The sequence below is a fragment of the Cynoglossus semilaevis genome, chromosome 15 (genome assembly GCF_000523025.1).
Source record: "Cynoglossus semilaevis isolate Cse_v1.0 chromosome 15, Cse_v1.0, whole genome shotgun sequence".
Classification (NCBI taxonomy): Eukaryota; Metazoa; Chordata; class Actinopteri; order Pleuronectiformes; family Cynoglossidae; genus Cynoglossus; species Cynoglossus semilaevis.
In genome coordinates, this window is record NC_024321.1 from 9,319,159 (window position 1) to 9,342,397 (window position 23,239).

Here is a 23,239-nt window from a genome sequence, read left to right on the forward strand (position 1 = left end):
ACTGAGGCACCGTTCACTTCACCAGGTAACAGAGAATAAATCACTGTACCGTTCTGTCTCCAGTCAGGGTCTCGAGCAGTAACTGAACATAAAGTGGAGCCAGGTTTGTTATTTTCAGTCACATATGCGCTGTAGGACTGTTCCTCAAACACAGGTGGGTTGTCGTTGATGTCAGCTACAGATAAGTGAACAGTTTTAGAGGAGGACAGAGGAGGAGAGCCCTCGTCAGTAGCACTGATTGTAATGTTGTAATCAGACACTAGTTCACGGTCCAGTTGCTCAGTTGTTATTAAAGAATAATAGTTTTTAATAGAAGGAACTAACTTAAATGGGAGCTCATGCTGAATATAGCAGCGGACCTGTCTGTTCTTCTCAGAGTCTCTGTCCTGAACATTAATGATGCCCACCTCTGTACCAGGTGACATACTCTCAGGTATGGGATTATTCAGTGACTTCACCGATATAACCGGAGCATTATCGTTCACATCAGTGACGTCTATAATAACTTTAGCATACGACGTTAGTCCTAACCCGTCTTTAGCTTCAACTCCTATTTCAAAAGAACTCGTCTCTTCAAAGTCGATAACGCCTTTCAATGATATTCCTCCAGTTTCATGATTAATAGAAAATACATTTATATCAACTTCGGACACGTGACCAAAGTCATAAGTCACTTCTCCATTCACTCCTTCATCTGCGTCAGTCGCACTGATGTCAATCACTACAGTACCAGGAGGAGCATTTTCAGGTATAGTAGCTTTATAAACGGCCTGGCTGAACACTGGGGCGTTATCGTTAGCATCCAGTACAGTGACGTGTATGACGACGGTGCCTGATCTCTGAGGAGAGCCTCCATCTAAAGCTGTCAGCAGCAAATTGATCTCCTTTTGATTTTCTCGATCAAGTGTATTCCCCAATACAAGTTCTACCCTGTTTTTCTCTACTGCTAGAATAAAGTAGTCATTCTTTTGTAATGTGTATCTCTGAACAGCATTTTGACCTATATCTCCGTCATGGGCCTCCTCGACGGAGAAGCGGTTGCCTTTGGATGCCGACTCACTTATTTCCATCTCAATCAAATTCTTCTTGAATTTTGGCGAGTTGTCATTTATATCTTGAATATGAAGATTCACCCGATGAAGCTCTAAAGGATTTTCTAAGACAAGATCCAATTTCAACACACACGACGGTCTCTTGCCACAAAGGCTTTCTCTGTCGATTCTTTCTGAAATTACCAAATCTCCATTGTTTAAATTTACCTCACAGTACTGCTTTTGTGTCCCTTCAATATCGACACGGGCCTTTCGGGAGGATATCGTTGTAGATTCCATGCCTAGGTCCTTTGCTACATTTCCAACAACAGAACCACGATTCATCTCCTCGGGGATAGAATAACTCAGGTCTCCATGAACGACGTTCGGGATTACAACAAAGACAGGAAAATAGAAGAAACAAAAGCATAATAGCGATCCTTGGGGTCCCATCGTTGTACAAACGCGTGTATGGTTTAAATAAACAATAATCCACAATAATTATTCCCAAACAGAACTGAGAGAAGTTCGGAAAGGCGAGAAGGTTTGTAGACACGATGGATTCTGCTGCAAAATATCCGAACCTCGTTGTAGTCACAGTGGGTGGAGATCACTGCGTGGCTGTTGTGTTAGCCCACAGCGGCACCAAGAGTCTATTTTTATAAACTGCACTCCGAGAAAAGTCACTTCGCAATAGTTTATCTTAAGGTGATAACAACAGTAAAGCGAGTTAGTTAGTGAAAAGTAAGCCAATTTTATATAATGCATAAAAACGGGTCTATTTGTACACATTAAGGAATTAGCCTGGTCTTCAGGTAAACATTAATATAAAACTGTTCAACAACAAAAAAAATTAAAGACAATTCCCTTATAATGGAGTAATTAAAGTTATTGTTTAATCTAACCTATTCTTACGTACAAACGCATACACAGGGATCCCTGTATAACCATCACACCATATTCTTCCTTGATGCTGCAACTAATGAAGTTAAATAATAAAACATATTTTTGTATTTATGTAAATATCTAAGTAGCATTAAGCTTGCTAAAACTAAAATGCGTCTCAATTTGGCTGGCTCTGTCAGCACCGTGGACAGAGACTTAATATTTCGAACACATATTTATATACATGTATAAAATCTGTGGCAGCAACTCACCAAAAGCTATTGGGTAACAAAAGATCATAGCACATCCCGAAGGCTAAATATCCCCATGACACTCACTTCATCACACAAAACCTCCTCACGACGAGAAAAAGATTTATGTATAAGCCAGGTTATTTCAATAGAGTGGAAATTACACAAAACAAAAACACATCTAAGTACGGACAAACGTCGGAGGAGAAAAATGCCCCTGACAACTTGAGTCAGTGGTCTGATGTCATGCCCCGCCCCAAAACAAACAAAAAAAAAAAAAAAAAAAAAGAACATGAGTTCTCATCTAATATTCAAATTTGGGCGTTGTGAAAAGACAAGAAAAACAGAACGTGTTACATGTGGATTTTAAATGGTTCAAAAGTTGCGTGTTAACACGGAGAGAGCAAGGAGAAGACAAACTAATCTAGCTTTCAATAATATTTATCTCTTCAGAATTAAATATGTATTAGTATAATAAAATTAATTTAGAAGCAAAAGCTGTAGTCCTATCTTGAAAAGTGGAAGCTGTAGATTAAAACTGGAGGAGGAATGATTTAGTTTTTCTTGAATATAAGGTATTGGTGCATTTACTGCTTTGATGTATCATTTATCATTTGCATGCGTCAATTTACAATCTGTGTTTCCACTGTAAAAACATTTTAAATACATTTAAAAAACACTGTCACAGCATAAACTGAAACATTAAACAATGTCTACACTGTGAAGTGTATATATTTATCACGTAGTATGTCACTACCCATTAAATATTAAAAAACACAAGACAGGCACTGAGCGAAAAGCTTCAAAAACAGACAAAAATCTCACAGAAGAACTGTGGACCAAGTTATTCAAGTTACAAACAACCTTAACTGACAATACAAAGAGGCCAAACTAGCATTTCCTGTCGTTACCAGCGATATACGACAGTCTATCAGAATAGCTGCAACACAAACCACGGTTTTTAAAACCTGTTTGCCTCTTCAGTTTTGGTAAAAGTTTTCAAACATTCGCTTCAACAGTAGAAAACGTGAAAAAAACGCATTTCCTGTTACGTATTGTCTTCATTTCAAACTATCACATATCAGCATGTAACCACATAGCTTTTCACAAACAAAACAATGGCGACGATTATAGTAAACAGGTGTTGCTTTGAAGTTTTAAACTTACCGTAGTCCGGAGAATTCACAGCCAGGATATTCTTTAACTGTCGATTTCCAAGCAGATAAAACACCACGGAAGTCCACGGAAAAGACGAATTTCATCAAATCCCCACAGCGACACAAACGTAGAACTAAGCTAACAAACATTTGCTACTCCAAAGTTTGGTACTCCAAAGCCGAGCTCCTCTGCGGCAGACCGGAAGTTGACTTTGACAATGACTTAATCCCGCCACTAGAACATAATTAAATGTTATTCAATTTACGCATAATTTAAACCTGTAGTGTACTGTAAGTTACTGTATATCGAGTGGTAACAAATCGATTAAATAATATATATACCTATATATAATTCGGAAAAAAAGACAATATTGGGTGTTGACAAAACATTGTCTTTGCCTAGCACTTATTAAGTATTTCACTATCTCAAAATGTTGGTATCTCTTCCAGAACAGGAAGTCTAAAAAAATTAAGCCTACATTTTAGTTGTCATTACTTTTACTTTAATGTTTTATTAAAATGTAAGGACATGAAATATATTTTAAACTGCAATGACGCATTAAAAACCAGAAACCCCTGTGATAGAGCGGAGTAAGAAAAGTGTAGATTTATTTCAGCTATATTTGGTTCTGTATGAGTTCACGGTAAAAGAAAGAAAAAGTGGTTAAAATGAGATTGACCCTGACGTGATTTGAACACGCAACCTTCTGATCTGGAGTCAGACGCGCTACCGTTGCGCCACAGAGTCGGACTCTCACAGCTGCAATTGAAAACACTGTCATTTTATAAATTATTTTATTAATTTTTATTAGTTTATGGAAGTGACTCCATGTCATTCTATTTTAGTTTTAACAGCGTTTAATAGGGGAATTTAAGATTATTTTATTTTATTGTAATAACAAGACTAATACAGAACAAATACATTACACTGCACATCATTAAAAACCATAATATAAAAATCTTTGTCCCGGTGTGGTTGTCAAAAAAAAAAAAAACTGCGTCAAAGTTAAATAATGATTTGGCAGATTATGCACAAGAGTATTTAGTGCTATAAGAAAACGACCAGGAGATGGCGCCTTGTGGAACCGCGCAGGTACAACAGTTGCAGCATCCGGGAGATGGAGGAGGACAGAACGGTGCAGAAAGGACAGGGCGTTTGTCAAATCGATCATTCCACAGATAAAAGCAAACAGAATTCGGCTGTTCTTTAAACATTGATCTGAAAGTCTGGCTGAGCTTCATGGAAGCATTTGTTGTGATTGCTGCTCTCCTTCTCTTATTCCTTTTTCACTTACCCACCACGACAGAATGAATATTCTTCCACACTCTGACGAGTTATGTCGCATTTTGAACACCAAGAACTGCCTGGACCATCTGGGACAGTGGCTTTCAACAAAGGCTTTGTTATCATCGTGTCTCTTTTATCTGCAAAAAATAATCTGCATTTGTATGTGACTGTCAACGTAGAAACAACACCCTGTGTAAACACCCTTGCTAATCTATTATTTTAACACTTTTCAAGTCCTGTGCTCAAATGTCCACCTGGGATAAACAGCTCTTGCAGTACTGTTTTATGGTAATATTCTTTCAAAATAATGCTATAAATTTCAGAATAAAAGCAGCGGAGGGACCCACGCCATTATTATTTAAGCGGGTTTATATAACTGTATAATTTACTGCTGAAGAAGTTGCACATTCAGGAGTGCTTGAAAGTCCTTTAAGGGTCATAAGGTGGTATTTAAAATATGAAGGTACAATCCTAATACTTTTATTTATATCATGCAGTTAATGACATTATTGTGTATTTAAGTTAAAGACATATTAATTAAAAATATAAAGTGTCTGTTCTTTATATTAAACATTCTGCATTTACTATTTTATCATTCATTTGCATTGGAATAAAAAAAACACATTTCCACAAACACACAAACACACCAGACAATGAATTGTAAGATTTTTTTTTAGAAAGAAAACTTTATTAGTGATTTTTTTTAACAAAACACATTACCACTGTATCCATTTAGGTAAAATAAAAAAAGTCAGAAAATTAATGAAATAAATGACTTTCACTACATCACTCTTACATTTGATGAGTGGGTGTGTACAAAGAAAAATAAAAGTTTTACCACAGATCCGGGCTGATCCATTGAAGACAGCAGCAAGCCGTCGTAGTTCATCACCATACTCGAAAAGAATGACAGCATGAATGTTCACTAAACACGATAAGATACTACACATACCCTTTTTTTTTACACTGGACTATTTTTTCAGTCATTTTTTTTTATTTTAATGAGTGAAAGAAGAAGTGATAGCTCATCATACATATTTCAGTTACAATAGTAGTAGAGTTTTTGTTAGATCATCATGTCAAAGCCAGAGTGTCTTTTTTTTTGTTCTTTTTTCTTGTTTTGCTTTTTTCAAAAGCAAAAATTGGAGTCGGAAAAGAGAGAGAGAGAAAAAAAGATTGAGCTGAAAGGTATCACGCTACAGCATTTACAAATATCTAAAAAGGTTTGAGTGGACGTCATACAACATCTGTCAGGAGTGGAGATTGTAGTGAGTAGATGTTCGGCGAGACAGAAGTTCATACAAATACCTCTTTCATCAATAATGAAGATAAAATGATCATACAAAAAATAAAATAAAATCATAGCCATCTATCTATTTATATATTTCTCTATATAGTAAGTGTTTCCTTACAGCAGTACATGCAGCAGCCACTTAATGGAGTGACGTCATACTGAGCCGTAAAACCTTAGGGGGATGTGACAACATGATACAGGCAGGGAAGGGAATCAACAGAAGCAGGTTTTTGGGGGCGTGTGCGCCCGAGTTTCAAAAGCTCCTGAGAGAGGATTGGTGGAACACAGCGGTCAAATAGGAATACCCCGATTCCCATGGCCATATTTTAGCAAGGATCAATATTTAAGACAATACATGAAATGTCTACCCTTACATTTACAGCGTACATAAAAGCTAATACTAAATGACTCAACAGTCTTGAACAATCAATGTGAATTTTATTTTATTTTTTTTACATGGAGGGAAGGTCTGCTGGAGTTCTTCACCTCTGTAATATGATTCTTTCCACCTGGTTCCCTCTCATTAGCGGCTACACAGACAAAAAAAAAAAATGAAAATCATGTTTACAATTTTAAAAGCAATGAACCAAGTTGAACTCATCTGACAGGAAATCAGGGTTGAGACCCCAACTGGGTTTCCCCAGGCCTTGTCCACATTACTCCATGCTATTTTTAGCACACCACAATGTTCAGAGCAGGCCATTTGCAGATATATTCCTGTGCAGTGGGAGCCAGAAGACAGGGCTGTTTTAGGGTAAACACTGCACGCAAATAAAAGTCAATTAAGAAAAAAAAAACATCTTGCAGCAACAAAGCTCTTTGGAGAATAACATTAAAATCAAAATGTTTACAAAATCCCCAGATTAGGCGGCAAACGGCGGGGACGTGTGACCGTGAGGAAGAGCCCAGGTTGGAGGAGGAGAGAATGGCTTGTTGCTTGGTGCAACTCGGGCAAGCACAAGCAGGTGGGCAGTCGTGCACTCAAGGTATTGGAGGACTGACTGCCACCAGACATTCAAAGCAGAAAGCATTTGGAGAGGGTTTTTTTATAGACTCTCTTGATGTCTTGATTTGGTTTCATCAAAGTCCTCTCAATGGAAGAAGTGTCAGGAGAAAGTCAGAAGAAAGATTGGCAAGACTCCTCCCGTCTGCCATGCACCTTGTCATCCTTCAGGGGTCTCTGCCGTCCTCAGTTTGGGCTGCGGCAGGAGATGGAGCTCTGTCTTCCAAAGACAGAGTTTTTTTCAGGTGATTTTAAGAGGATGCTGCTTCCATCCTCCGAGAGCTGATATAAAACCGTTCACCGTAACCAGGTGACTGTGCAGAGCAAGAAGCGCAACTTTCGAGCACATTTGGCCGACATTATTGTCTCTCTCATTTGTATTTCTCTCCTCACGGGTGATTTTGTGTCCCCCTTTTTGCCTTTGCACGTGTTGGTAATTTTTTGTTTACATGTTTCTGTTATATGTGAGCATGCGTGTGTTGGCATGTGGTTTCATTGCAATCGTAGGAAACACTGAAGGTAATTCTGGAGCGTTGACATTTGATCATGTTAGTCTTGGTTTCAGTGACCCTCATCTGTGCTATTTACAAGTAAGTGTGTGTCCAGCTTCAGAGTGTATTAATCATTTGCCTAATCATTTTCCTCGTTCCTCTTTTTCTTGGCTGGCACAAAAAAAATTGTCTCTTCACCGAGACAACTGTTTATACATCGTAGTTGGGCAGGGGGTAAGACAGAGGTGCCAACGTAACCACTGGGTTAAGGGACAAATTTCAAGACAAGAGCAAGAGTGGCTACTTAACATAATAACCTACAAGACATGACTCTGGCTTCATAGGCACATAAGGGCGTGGAGAAACATCAATGTTATTTTTTCTTTTATCAAGTCAAGATCAATCGGTACCTTAGCATGGAACTGAAGGTGGAACTAATCTTGATAAGGCCTGGCCACTAACAGAATATGTTTTGATAGTGTAAAATAGGTAAAACTAAAAGTTCTTCTTGCCCATTGGACTTTGTTTGGTACCTCTGTTTTAACGTTGCCCTTTCCTACTTTGTTTTTATTTTCTCCTTCTGCTTCGTTACTCATCGCCGTCATCCTTCCCCTTATCTTTTTTGTCTTTCTTTTCCTTTTCCTTCTTCTTTTTCTTCTTCTTCTTGGCCTCCTCCTTCTTTCCGAAGGTGATGAAGTCACTCTTGTCATCATCTCCGCCCTGGTTCTGTCTGATGGATATTATGGCGGGTGAGCCAGGTATGATGAAGGCTTCTGGGGGAACCTCGCCAGGCTTCAGATGCTGTGGGGGTGCACCTGGTCCTCCTGGGCCATAGCGAAAATGCCAACTGTTGCTGTCTACACCAGCACCCATTGGGGGCGACACCTCTCCTCCTTCACCATCTAAAAGAAAAGAAAGAATTTAAAAAAGGATTAACTTCTTTTACTGGAACTAATACACCAGTAAAGCCAAACAGTTGGAGAAGAAAAGATGTATTACAACAAACATATTTCATCAGCAAATCACTCCCACTGCTCCCTACATCTACCCTCCAGTCTCAGATAAAAGTGTGGACAAAGTAGCAGAAACGAGTTAAATGAGCGAGAAAGTCAGTGATCTGGGAGGTTTCTGTTTCTAAATAATAATCTAATGTGATATATGCCCACAGCTAAGCATCAACAATAATTTAGTAGGAGCAAAAATTGATTTTTTTTAGGACGTTCCTCACAGCAGATACTAACTCGTCACAGTTTACGCACTTACTCCTTTATGTGTTTGAGTCTCAGCTTAAATCAAAGTGGACATCCAGTCAACTAGAAGGAATATAGTCTGGCAGTAGAGCCCTGACCTCAATTGTACCAAAAAAATAATACTAGACTCTGTGAACTACAGCTAATCTTCAATAATAAATAGCACTTCCTGAAGTCACATATCCTGAATAAACACATGCTGCTTTAATTGAGTAGACGATTCGCTGAGAAAGATCTATGGCCATTCTGTTTTTGCGTATGACTCGCCTCTGGGGGAAAAAAAAAATCATTCTTCAATTGAGTGATGACTCATGGTGACTACAGACAAAAGAGAAAGGGTAAAAGTGCAGTGTCATTTCTTCAGTGTGTCTGTGCCTTCAATAAAGGCGCAGTCTGACCGTTAACAAACCTCTACACCTCTAAACACTGTGATTCAAAAATCAACATACACTTTCTTCTCTCTGTCTATTACTTTCCTCATGATAGAAATCAACAGACCAACCCCCCCACCAACCTTCACTTTTTATTGTTTATGCTTTTGTATCATTAGCTGTTGAAGAGCAAAACTCTTCTTGTCTCCTCTTCTCTTTCTCCCTCTCTCCCCCTGTCAGTCTCTTACCACTGACCTTCTATCTAATCTGGCGTGAAAGTCCACTGCCAGCCGACGCCATTTTAATCATGCATATCGATGATAATGATAACATTGATACGGCCGGATAACAAACAGCGTGCTCATCACTGGCAGCTGTTATACATGTTTCAGACGAGCTGATCCCATGGAGACCCATATGGCCCAATGCCAAAGCTACTGTCAGCAATGAATTTGTGTTAGAAATCACTGATTTCTACATATTTCATTCAACACGATGTCTGGACATTTTTTACTGCTTTAACTTCGAACGTTGAATTTTTCCATATTTATTTTAATACCCTCCCACTCCAACATGGTCAGTCAAGGAAAACATCCTGCAGATTAAGGTCTGTTTGGTCTCTGACACAGAGTAAGCTATGAATTATATAACAGCCAGTCAGCAGGGACCACGCCCTGCTGTCAGACAGCATCATTATCTATTGTGTGTTCGTTTGGTGTGTGTTATAAAATATAATACAGTACTACTTGTTGCTTTTTTAAGTATATGCAAAGCATAATAAAATGTCAATATTTGTACTTTCTGTGTGTGTATGTGCTGTATAGCAATAATAAAGAATAAATAAAGAAATAATAATAAACAGTTACTGTAGGGCATTTTAGCATTTTAAAAAAAAATTAAAATATGCCCTCAGTGGTTCAGTGGTAGCTCTCTATCTTGCCACCAGAGGGTTCGATTACACCGAGTCCTCAAATCCCAGGTCATATTTTCATCAGGAAGGGCAACCACTGAAATTTCTCCTCTGAATCTTTCTGTGGACATAGTGCTGTGCTGACCAATGATAAAGGGACAAACCAAAAGTGATTACTAATCAAATTTAAAATAGGTTTGAAAAAAAAACCTCTTTGATGTACCTTTATGGTCTTCAGTGAATCTACATCCAACAGAAATCACACTGACTGACTGAATGTAGGACACTTTGGTCCTATTCCTCCTTATCTCTCTCTCTCTCACACTCTCTCCCCCTAAGGCTCTTACCTTCTCCCTCTGATCCATCATTTGCTGTTAGCTTCACCTTTACCTAATACTGGGATCTATTATCTCTCCATCGCCCACACATGACCAGCCTGATCCTTCAATCATTCTTCTCTCACATCATTATGTTATCTACTTGCACAGAGGTTGCCGTGGTAACCACTATCCTCCAGTGAAGCAGTGGGACTGTTGACAGCATTTGTGTTGATAGAGAATGTTACTGCAAGCTTCCCTCTCTCCCTCTCTCTTCTTAAACCCTTTCCACCCTGCCCTAGCAACAACAGCATCAGTCTGCTTCTTTCCTACCTTCTACACATTAATAGTCAATCACTCTGGTTAAGTAGTTTACACAATCTCCAAACCAGGTTAATTCGTTTTCCACCTTCACACTGATGTGAAGGTTTAAGAGAGAGAAAGAGAGAGAGAGAGAGAGAGTATTTGTAGGGAGTAGAAGCACAGCCCTGATTCCATTAATGCGGTTCTGTTAATCTGGGCGTGGGCTGTGCCGCTCCATCTGTCCCAGCAGGAGCAGCACACAAAGCAGGGAGCCAAAACACTCTTATAAACACAACAAAGTGCACACACACACTCACAGCAAAGTACACCCAATTATCCACTCACAATATAGGAGGAAGACTGGGATTCATTTACAACCACACTGAAAAAGAAATTGACTTTGAAGCCTCAGCAAAAGTTACCTCCTGTGAAACACCTGCAGCAGGTTATTTCAACCCAAGAGTAGAATCTGTCTTAGAAACTTCAGATCTGAAAAATGTAATATGACCTGAAGAATTACATCCACTTCCTTTTTACCTTTTACCTATTCTGAACACATGAAGGAATCTGTAAATCCTCAAAACACAACATCAAAGATGGACACTGTGAAAAAGCAATTGCAATTGGATATTTTTTTTATGCCCGTACCTATTGTGTCGTTGTACCACAAAATACTCTCGAACAGGTCGTGTCCTGATTCTTTTGTATTACAAATCACCCTTTGATGCTGTCCCTGCACCATTCAGCTTTCACTTTCATTTTTTTTTTCAACAAGGACAGGAAGTCTTCCCAGTAATTGAATACCTTCTGGCTCACCAGTAAAATCAAAAGGATGAAAGATCATGCAAAGCTCAGAATCCTCACTGTAAAACACTGTGATACATAGTTTTATATACAGTTTGTATAATCCTTATTTTGCCTCGATTTTGAATGTTCCTATAATTCTACTCATCTTAATGTTTACCAAATGAAAGGCTTTTAGTCAAAATGGGCAGTTTTCAAATATTTACTCCTAAAAAACAATTTCTCGTTGGTGTTTCCGAGAGCAGCCTTATGGATTCTTACCTGCAGCACTGGACACAGTCGGCCAGTTCTGAACCAGGACTCCCTGGGCTCCCTGCATTACCGAGGACTCCTCCATGTGCACAGAACTTGAAGGAACACACATAAAAAACATTACCCATCAGTGAACACACAAACTTCTATGAACTGAATTCTTTGTTTTACTGCAAAACACAAAGCATTCACAGATTGGTTTTGTATAAGCTCCCAGGTCAACCAGAAGAGTCAATCTCAGAAATGTGACTTTCAGATTAAAGGATTTTTTTTATCCAACATTTTCTGGCATTCAAAGGATTATGGATCAGAGCTGCGTAACATTTTTATAAGAGATTTGTGCACCATTGCACCTACAATACAAATGTACACTGTCTGAAGCCCTAAATGACAGCAGATCTCGAACATAATTTTTCAAACCATCAGATATTGTTTTTTTTGTTTTTGTGAGCACAATAGTCTTCAAGATAATAAAGTAATTACTGGAAAGGTTCAGAAAATGCAACACTTACCTCTGCATTACTCCTCCTGCTCTCAGTGAGGCTGAATATCTCCAGTCCGAATTTGGTGCTTTGGGCTGCAAGAAAAAAACAAGAACAATTGAGTATTTGGTGCAGAAAATACTGTAATCGATAGGAACTAGTTTATTACCAAGAAAGCGGTGCACATGGTACTTTTATATTCACACATATATGGTTCCACACACATACACATACACATAATCAGTATTGTACATGGGCACACTGCAGTTCATTTCATGATAAAAAAACACCTTGATGCACTCCTTGTTTTGAACCAGTATAGCCTGGTTGATTATAACCATTACCAGAAAATATATCACAGATATTTTGTCATCACTGTATTCATTTGTATCCCAGCATGGATACCGAGCTCACACCTGTATCACTTCATTCTCTGCTTCATCTGTAGGGAGCTGGCCAATCCAGGCTCAGCACAGAGAAGAACAATGGAGCCTCTTAATCACTTGACACACACACAGCTGACATCACATTATAATAGAAGCATTACCTTGAACATGTCTTCATTTTTTTCCATCACTTAAACCTCTGTATCACACTGAGGAAACAGATCCACTGAGGGTTTAACGCAAAACCTGATTATAGTTTAGTCTAAAAGACACAATTGATCCTATTAACACTTTGTTTAGGGAAAACCAGTGTACATGCACTCTCACACACACACACACCTAGTGATTACAGCAAAAATGTGTCAACACCAGGAAAAATATTCAAATTATTGTATTGGCGTTGTATTTCTCACCCTTGTTTTGCATCACCCAAAAATGCTATTTTTCTCTTCCCATCTGTCCCTTTCTTTCACACTTTCACCCACAGAGAGAATACATCTTGGCATCTTTTAATCTTGAGATTTCAATGCTGCTGGTGGATAAACTACAGATATAACGATAAGAATCAGTCACTAATGTGCTGTACATACACCACACAGCACTGAAAAAACGGTAACCACAGAAATATTACTTTTTAGTTCTTGAAACTTTCTTCTGCTGATTTCTTGAGAAAGTTGCAATTTGTCTCACCCGGGATTTGTCCTCTGACAAACTGTGTATGCCAACGAGCATGTTAACAGAGAGTCTCTGAAGTGCCACAAAATCGCCTGTCATGCTTGCAGTGACATTTAACAGATCACTCCAGGGAGGGTGGGAGTGGGGGGAGGGAGGGGTGATCTCAGCTTTTTGTTTGTCAGGAACACAAAAGTGAAAAGAGATCAACAACAAAACGAGGAAGAAAAGATCCGTTTTATACACGACCTTCACATTCTCCTCCTCTCCTGGTTCTCCTCTTTGATGTCTGTCTACAGTCAGTGATCACAGTGACATCAGTTCCACTATGTGACAAGAAATCACACAGATTTGTTTGATTTGCGTCACACAATGTTATTAACATGATCCTAGCTCAATTTAAGACTTTTTAAATTGCATTTCAAATAAACATATGAAATTGAGAGGCTGCAAAACAAAACAAACAAACTAAAAAAAGAAAAACAACACTTATAGAACTAAGATTAATTCTCTGTGCCAGAATGTAAGATGATCACCAAATTCATCAAATCCTCTTCACAAGATCTAATCCTCACTAATGGCCCTTCCGTTATGTAAGTGGGCACTCTAAAACCCATCAGTATGACTTCATGAAACCTTCATGAAACACCCTCAGCCCTTCGTACCTTAATGTTAAATCAGTGACACAATATGACTGATATACAGACTCAGCTGCTTCATCGTTCCTCATTCATTTAAAACAGGAGGGTGCACTAACCCCCTCCCCCCCCCCCACCCAACCTTCTAATAACTGACACAAACAAATAAACATTAAGGCGAGGTAAAACAGAGCTACAAAAACACACAAAATGTCAAGTTGGTCTGCCATTTAATTATGGGTCAGAATAACTGACCCTGTTAGAGGTGAGAGGGAAAGGCTATGGAACAGACAGAGACAAAATATATATATGTATATATAAAAAATAAAAATCTGTTTGAAGAACTATTCACCAAACAGTTCAACTTGCAGTGTATGGGGTTATTTTTCCTTTTTCTGTTGAAACATATTATGTTTAACCGAAGGTCACGCAAACATTTTGACTTGACTCAAGACTTTGGTAGAGAAGGATTATTTGAAGCCTGGGAAAAAAATGTAACACTGCCCTGCAGCCACAGTATATGACTAGAAAGCTGAAATACAAACCCAAAATATGTACAGCAGTTTGGAGAAGCTGATTTGCCATACCCTCTAATCTCATTTTTTATGCAACAACTCTGGCATCTTTGAAATAGTCGGCTAAATAAAGCAAACCAAAATCCTTATACTCAGGTGGACTCAGCAACTGGGTCAAGGAGGAATTTGGCTGTTTTCTCATCTTCCCCGAATTTAAAAACTAAAGGGCATGAAAGAATGAAAAGCAACACAAATCCAACTCTCTGGGACTCTCAGCTCCTCGATTGTCCTGGTTGTGATTCTTCCGGCACCGAACAATGCTATCGGCAAATGCAGGCAGGGCTTTGACTACTTCCCTCTTAGGATGCTTCAGCTTTGTATTTTCTGTCGGGTGGGAAAGGATGAATCCATGCTTCTGAGCATGACCGAGTTGATCTTGGGGCTGCAAAAACATCCAGTTAAAATGTTTGCCACTAAGAGGGGACATTGGTGCAGAGAGGCTCGGTGGATGTAAAAGGAGAGAGATTGTGTTATTTGCCCCTGAAACTGTGACCTAACATTCGCCTGTATTTAAAGACAGGCACAATCTCATGCACACAGCTTGAAATGTAAATTTATGTCTATGTGTCACTTTCTCTCACACCTCTCACAAATGCAGTGTGTTCCTCAGATACCTCGTATATACCTTGTCTTCTAAATTGAGACCTTAAATCTCGATAAGCATCTTTTCTTTTGTCTGTATCTTTCCTGCCTCCCATTTCCTGACTGCTTACGTCACCAACACATGCTGGGGTAGATGTCTAGGTGGGGGGCGGGTACATACTGGCAGCTCCCTGGAAACAGACTGGTTCATCATTTCATTATGGCGCTGAGAACAGTCTCCATGACAACCAAGGACGGCAGAGCTAACCTCAGCAGCACAAAGGACACACCCTTGTAAAGGGAGAAAAACAGGAAGTACACGTACAGACACCAGCATTGCTGAGAAAGATAAACGCCGTGGAACAAAACACTTTTTTTTTTCTTTTTCTTTTTTTTTGCACACGTTAGAGAATCGCAAGGCAGGGTTGTTATTATGTCAGGTTTCTCTTATAAACCAATGCACCAGGAAACTGGGATCGATCAACTGTGAACCACTCAGCTGTGAGCCTCCACCCGGCTGATGGTCAATAATTTAATGTATCGTGTGGCTTTGGCTGAGGTAGAGCTTTACGTTCTAGTGAGGAACACACAGCAAATGTCAAACCACTGATATCATAATTATAAGCCGTTAGTGCCGAGGCTATAATAAAAATAAATAATAAATAAAATAAAATAAAAGCCTATGTTCCTATGTTCCTTTGCCACTGTCACTCTTTCTCTGGCTGTGATTGATTCATCAGAGCTGCACAACCCCGCCCAGACTGCAGAGCTGAAGCCAGGAGAGAGCTGATACCTTCATCCTGAAGCTCCGTGTTGCTGCTATTGCTGCAGCAGCGACTATAGTGGAAAATTACCTGCCCCTCCCTCCCCGTCACTTCCACAGACAGCTGCAGCAAACCGACCACATACACTGTGCCCACTATTTTTACGCATAAAAACCGCGGGTGCTGCAGACATTTTGCAACAAGATGAGGCAGGCGTATATCTGCAATCATACTTACTTAAAAGCAGAAGAAAATAATACTACTACTACATCAGGTTCAGTGCCGTGGTGCATGCAGTAGGCAGCCATCTTTAAATCTCACTCTGACCCACTTCTAATCTCCACAATGCTGCTGCGCATTCGCCCCTGGTCTCTCTCCTCTCCTGTCATCACACCCACGCACAGACACATGCTTGTTTTTTTTAAAACAATTCATTTAAATGATATAATATCGTCCATCTGGAGACATCGCGGACAAAATACGCGATCTTTCACACAGAAACCAAACACCCAGACAGAAGCAGTGACTGTCACTGTGGAAAAGCCGCACAAATTCACATTTGATTTGGTTTGCGCATATATTAGCGGTGGTAATGGAAGTATATTAGGTCGTGTTTACAGCACACGCAGGCTGACTGCACACATGTCCCCCGGAATGGACATTAATTCACCGTGTCCCCTCCTCCCCTTTTTCTCAGCTGCTCCCCTTCCGGGAGAATAATGTTGAAGAAGAGGGGGAGGGGAACAGGGGAAGGTCTGACCGCATGAAGGCGGAGGAGGAGGGTGAGGAAGTGGAGACTGAAGAGAACAGAACAGAACGGATAAAATGAATATCGAGAATGCTTTGTCGGTGTAAAACAAATATATAGAATATAAATATATAGAAGGAGACGATGTGATACATGAAAATAAAGTAAAAAACAAACAAATATGTTAAATCAACATATTTATAAACTGTGTAAACAGAGAATAAAAGTCTTGATAAATCGTCCATGCCTTAAATATATCGTCACCCCAGCATACAATTATATATAAAAGGATACAATCCTTATAAAAATGGCATTTTGTGCTTCGAGGTTTAAGGTTAAGGTCTAATCCTCACAAAATGACTCAATTTGTTTATGACTGCATTCCAAGTTGTGTGATGTAAACATGACTAAACCCAGACATGAGCTCATATCCCCCGAGTATAAAACCCAGGAACATGTGGGTCCTTTTGTCCCAATATATATAAAAAAGGAAATGGCACATAATACAAGGAAATGAGCTACAATATAAATAGGAGCCAATAAAAAATATCCCCTCCAAAAACAAGCGCTATAATCCACGTTTCGTTGTTTTTTAAAACAAATACACTCAGTGTATTATAAAAAACAAATACACCATCCACAAAGGCCATCATCAAAACCAGGTGCTGCACAAATGTGCAAGCCCTTGGTAACTCTTTTCAGTTCTTTCCACCTTTAATTATCACACAATACACCAGCTAATGTCATGGATCTCAAAAACAATACAGAAAAATCAGACAGGTTCCTGCATGTGAAGGCCCAACATTTTTTAAGTTATGCATCACAAAAAATGATATGTGATGCACTCCAACTGTATGACGCAATTAAACACGTTCGTCAAAACAGGATCCAACACGCAACTGCACAATCAGTACCATGGACAGCGATTACAACTCTCAGTGGGTAGAAAAAACAGAACAGAAACGCTGCTTTCAACTGAGCAGAAAGGAAACCAAAATACAACCACACTAAAACGCTGAAAGGAAACCAAAATACAACCACACTAAAACACTGACGTAATGAACAAGGAGTTAGCATGTTTTTGTAAATCGGTGATATTTTATTTTTCTTTGGTGTGTATCTGAAAGTCAAGCTCACCAACTCACCGTTTCTTTGTTAGGTAAAGTCTGAGTCCTAGTAAACGTATCTGATCCATTAATACTGATCAACTCGGCATCTACAGGTGGAAACGGTGCTGGGAAAACCACTACGTCACTCTTGAGAGTGTCTGAACTGAAGCAGACGTCATACTGTTGAGTGGCTTTAGAGTAAGACCAGCTCCCGTCCGGGTTGGTGGTGATCATGGGGGCGCCATAGCCGTTAAAACTGTTGCCAGTCTTCTGACATTTGACAGCTATCAAACTGATGAGGCTCAGTAGAAAGATGGTAGAGACTGATACGATGGCAATTAGAAGATACAGGTTTAAATCAGAGAAACTCTCATCCTTTATGGTCACGTGTTTGAACTGAGTCTGGATGTCAGCTGAGCTTTCAACCACCGCCACCTCCAAGGACACTGTAGTTGTCAGAGAAGGTTCTCCACTGTCAGAGACCAGCACCACCAAATTGTGGGTTTTCAGGTCATTGTCACTCATTCTCCTCTTAGTCTTAATTTCTCCAGTGCTGGTTCCGATCCGAAACAGGTTGTTTCCTTTGGTCTCAGTGAGGTGATAAGAAAGAAGTGCGTTGTATCCAGAGTCCGCGTCCACAGCCCTGATTTTGGCCACTATGTGTCCTGCTTCAACATTATAAGGGATGGTCTCACTATAAACAGAGCCGTGCTCAGAATATGGCGATAGAATCACAGGACTGTTGTCGTTTTCATCTAAGATGTAAACATTTACAGTCACGTTGCTGTTGAGAGGAGGAACACCAGAGTCTGTGGCTTGGACTTTGAACTGGAACGTTTTTAACTCCTCATAGTTAAACGACTGAAGGCTGATTATATCCCCAGTGTCCGAGTTAACGTTTATTACTGACCCAATGACATTGTTTTTATTATTAGTTATTACTGAAAATGTCACTCTCGCATTTTCCTCCGCATCGGCGTCATCCGCCGTCATGGTATGGATGACTCCGCCAACTGCACTGTTTTCTTTGACAAAAATGTTTATCACAGGGTCTTTGAAACGAGGTGCGTTGTCATTCACATCAGCGACGAGCACCGCAACCACACACGTGCTGGACAGGGGTGGAACCCCTTCGTCCGTGGCCTCTATTGTTAAATTATACTTGGTTGAGCGTTCTCTGTCCAGAGGCCCGTTTACCACTAATGAATAATGATTTTTGTACGTGTTCTTAATCGTAAACGGCACTGAATCGAGCATTCTAACTTTAACTACACCGTTTTTATCAGAGTCGTCATCTCTGACTGTTATAAGTCCAACCATTGTGTCCACGGCGGCGTCCTCCCTCACTACACCGACAAAAGACGTCACTGAAATATTCGGTGCATTGTCATTAATATCTGTGATTTCTATGAGCACTTTACAATGTGATGCTCTTGGACTTGATCCCTTGTCTTTAGCCTGGACACGGATTTCAACTGCATTGTTTTTTTCGTGGTCTAGCTCTCCGTTTACCGTGATTTCTCCGGTTATGGGATTAATTGCAAATTTACTTAAAACATTGTCATTGTCGTGGTTTATGAACGAATATTCTACTTCCCCGTTAGGACCCTCGTCTAAATCACGAGCATTTATAAGAATTACCGATGCACCTAGTGGTGTGTTTTCTGGCACTATCGCTTTGTACAACGGCTTGTCAAATACTGGGATATTATCATTGACATCCTGCACGTTAACTGTTATATGTACAGTCCCTGACTTTGGAGGTTTTCCTCCATCGACAGCTGTCAGTACGAGTTTTACCACTGTCTTTTGTTCTCGATCTAAGGGTTTCTGCAATACCATCTCAGCGGACAAAGGATGATCCCCATCATTCTGTACATCCAGAGTGAAATGTTCGTTCTGGCTCAGCTTGTAGCTCTTTACGTTATAACTACCGACATCTGCGTCAAAGGCGTTCGGTAGAGTGAATCTTTCACCGGGAATAGCTGACTCGGACACGTTTAAAACAATTCCTGGAATGCGAAATGTAGGCGCGTTGTCATTTATATCCAATATTTTAACCTCAAAGCGATAGAGACCAAGGGGAGCGTTGATGATGGCTTCCACCTCCAGGGAACACTTCATATTGCGGGAGCATAGCTCTTCTCTGTCTATTCTGTCTCTCACCAGGAGTACCCCAGTCTTGGCGTTTACTTCCAAATACCTCGTGTTGGGTCCGGAGATCTGAAAGCCTCTGTTTTCTAGCTCGTTAACATCTAAATGTAAATCCTTGGCCAAAGGGCCGACGGTGGTGCCGATGCTCGATTCCTCCGTAAGCGAATACGCGATCTGCGTTGCTGTAAGACTCCATAGGTGAAATAGATTGAGAAAAAAATAAATCCAATGTCGGCCAAGTGCCCGTTTATGCTTCCTGTCCGTCATCTTTGAGATACATTAGCTACAATACATCCAACACTAACATGTTACAACGGCCAAGTCCAACCAGACCGTAGTATATACTGCTGCGAACAAAGAATTCCACAGTCTCTCTCTTTTAACGTCAGGAGATGTGTTTTTACTCTGTAAGGCGATAGCGACATCTTGTGGTAATTTCAATATTATTAGCAAAGTACAACCCACTGAAAAAGGGACAAAGCCGAAAGAAAAAGAAGAAACCCAGAAATAAAACTCGTTTGAGTTTTATAGAAAAATATGTTTGAAATGTATGGTTATACACAACACCAACTGCTAAAGTCAAAGGTTACTATAAATGTAAAAATGAAAATTATTTTTTCTCACACAGTTCTCCTATGATCACACCTGAATACGCCAAAAAAAATTCCATATCAAATGTACACGTACTGTAAAACAAAACCATGACAGTGTTGAAATGTTACGTTTTGGTCTGCGTTGTATTTTATGTGATTTTAACCTTACCTTTTCTTTATTAGGCAAAGTCTGAGTCTTTGTAAACGTGTCTATCCCACTGATGCTGATAAGTTCCGCATCAGCAGGTGGAAACGGTGCCGGGAAAACAACGACATCACTTTTGAGAGTGTCTGAATTGAAACACACATCATACTGCTGGGTCTCTTTGGAATAAGACCAGCTCCCGTCAGGGTGGGTGGTGATCATGGGGGCGCTGTACCTGCTGAAACTGTTGTCAGTTCTGTGGCATTTGACAGCTATCAAACTGATGAGGCTCAGCAGAAAGATGACCGATACCGATACAATGGCGATCAGCAGGTACATGTTCAAATCAGAAAAGTTCTCCTCCTTCACTGGCACGTGTCTGAACTGAGTCTGGATGTCAGTAGAACTTTCAACCACCACCACCTCTATAGACACAGTAGCTGTCAGAGAAGGTTCTCCACTGTCAGAAACCAGCACCACCACTGGGTGAGTTTTCAGGTCATTGTCACTCATTCTCCTCTTAGTCTTAATTTCTCCAGTGCTGGTTCCAATCCGAAATAGGTTGTTTCCTTTGGTTTCAGTGAGGTGATACGAAAGCAACGCATTGTATCCAGAATCTGCATCAACAGCCCTGATTTTAGCCACAATGTGTCCTGCTTCAACGTTATAGGGGACGGTCTCACTGTTGACGGAACTGTGTTCAGAATACGGTGCCAGAATAACAGGACTGTTGTCATTCTCATCCAGAATAAAAACATTCACAGTGACGTTGCTGCTGAGTTGAGGAACACCAGAGTCTGTGGCCTGAATCTTGAACTGAAGTGTTTTTAACTCCTCATAGTTAAAAGACTGCAGACTGGTTAAATCTCCAGTTTCTGAGTTCATGCTCACAAAAGATGTTATTGGAAGATCCCTAAATTTGTCATCCAATAAAGAATATGTTACCATTGCATTTTCTTCTCTGTCAAGATCAACTGCAGTTACAGTTATGAGTGAACTTCCTACTGCACTATTCTCTTTTATGTATGCATTGATCACAGGGTTTGGAAACAGAGGTGCATTGTCATTCACGTCAGAAATGTGAATAGAAACAACACTGGTGCTGGACAGCGGTGGCGTCCCTTCATCTGTGGCTATGACTGTAACATTATATTGAGAAACGCTCTCTCTGTCTAGAGGCCCATCAACTACTAATGAATAATAATTCTTATAGTTTATCTTTAGTTTAAAGGGAACAAGATCAAGAATTTTGGCACTTGCAAGACCATTGTTACCGCCATCTTTATCTGTCACCGTTACTAAAGCAACCACTGTGCCTATTGCTGCATCTTCTTTGACTGGGCTCATTAGAGAGGTAATAATTATTTCAGGCATGTTGTCATTGACATCGGTGACTTCTAGTAACACTTTCCCGTGGACACGTCGAGAAGGCGTTCCCTTGTCTTTCGCCTGTACACGAATATCATATGCTGTATGCTCTTCATAATCTACTTTGCCTTTTACAGTAATTTCCCCTGTGTCTGGGTTAATAGAGAACACAGATTCGGGATTGAAATTTCCACTTTCAATAAATGAGTATATTATTTCGCCATTTGTTCCTTCATCCAAATCAGTGGCACTAACTGTGAGGACGGACGTCTGAAACGGAGCATTTTCTATGACTTGGGCCTTATACAGAGATTTACTGAACACTGGGACATTGTCGTTTATATCAATAACAGACACCTCTATTTCTAAAGTCCCAGACCGCACGGGTTTTCCTCCGTCTAAAGCGGTTAAAGTCAGATGGATGATGGATTGTTTCTCCCTATCTAAAGATTTAACCAGTACTAACTCAGCATGCTCGTTTTGCTGTCTGCTGCCCTGTTCATCCAGTGAGAAATATTCATTTGTACTGAGCTTGTATCTTTGGACTGAGTTACTGCCCGTGTCTGCATCATTCGCCATTGGAAGCAGAAACCTCTCTCCGGTGAAAGACGATTCAGAGATATTAAAAGTCTGTACCTTTTCTCGAAAAGACGGTGCGTTATCATTAATATCATTAATCTGGATCTCAATGCGCTGCACCTGCGTAGGGTGGCTCAAAATCGCTTCTATATTCATGGAACATTTCGGCGTATTTGTGCACAGCTCCTCGCGATCAATCCTATCGCAAACGAACAGAGCGCCCGTTTGCAAATCCACGTCAAAATATTTATGAAAATTCCCAGCAACAATTCGTAGATCCCGTCTTTCCAACTCCTGGACGCTCATTTGCAAATTCTTTACAAGATTCCCCACTACCGTTCCTTTGTCCACCTCCTCTGAAACGGAGAAGGACAGCTGCGCCGTACATCCATCACACAGAGAAAGCAACACAAATATTAGTATCCAGACCGAGTCCGACAGTTTCCCGTGTCCCATCGCTGACGAAGTACAAAACAAATACGATTTTTTGATCATTTCCAAGATCAGCAAGCAACAGACCGAGGCTTCTCTGTCGCGTGGACATATGTGTTTTCCAACAAAGCTCCTGCCGACTCTGGTGCCTCGCACGCAGAGGAGGAGTCTGGGAAGAAACAAAATGGGCTACAACAAATTGAATGGTCTCGAGCGACACCAACTGCTATTTAGGTGTAACTGTACGATGCCGTCACTGTTTCATTAAAGAGGTAAAGAGAGAAAATGAAAGCCAAATTTAATGAAAACGTATTTATATATATATATATATACATATACATACATACATATATACATATACGTATATATGTGTGCGTGTTTATTTGAGTGTGCACGTTTAATGAC

General features: G+C 40.1%; 2 protein-coding genes and 1 non-coding gene across 14 annotated transcripts in view; all 3 read right to left on the reverse strand.

The window, feature by feature from the left end:
• The window catches only part of LOC103390879 (protocadherin gamma-B7-like), a 3,815-nt gene extending 1,940 nt beyond the window's left edge, over positions 1–1,875 (reverse strand). The window contains exon 1 of the mRNA XM_025063352.1: positions 3–1,875. Coding sequence (XP_024919120.1) covers positions 3–1,484 — 1,482 coding nt within the window. The 5' untranslated portion in view covers positions 1,485–1,875. The remainder of the gene's footprint in view (positions 1–2) is intronic.
• Positions 1,876–4,000: 2,125 nt separating this feature from the next.
• On the reverse strand, positions 4,001–4,072 carry trnaw-cca (transfer RNA tryptophan (anticodon CCA)). Its single transcript has one exon. It is a non-coding gene; the product is annotated as a tRNA-Trp (tRNA).
• Positions 4,073–5,283: 1,211 nt separating this feature from the next.
• The window catches only part of LOC103390873 (protocadherin alpha-10-like), a 77,478-nt gene continuing 59,522 nt past the window's right edge, over positions 5,284–23,239 (reverse strand). For 10 of the 12 annotated variants that reach the window (XM_025063457.1, XM_025063456.1, XM_025063451.1 and 7 more), the window contains 3 exons: positions 12,120–12,184; positions 11,617–11,702; positions 5,284–8,302 (listed from right to left, as the gene is read on the reverse strand). In XM_025063457.1, the coding sequence (XP_024919225.1) occupies positions 7,989–8,302; positions 11,617–11,702; positions 12,120–12,184 (465 nt within the window). In that variant the 3' untranslated portion in view covers positions 5,284–7,988. Of the gene's footprint in view, positions 8,303–11,616; positions 11,703–12,119; positions 12,185–17,599; positions 20,427–20,479; positions 23,066–23,239 lie in introns of those variants that run through there. The other 2 variants (XM_008326933.3, XM_008326930.3) reach the window with 2 other exon arrangements.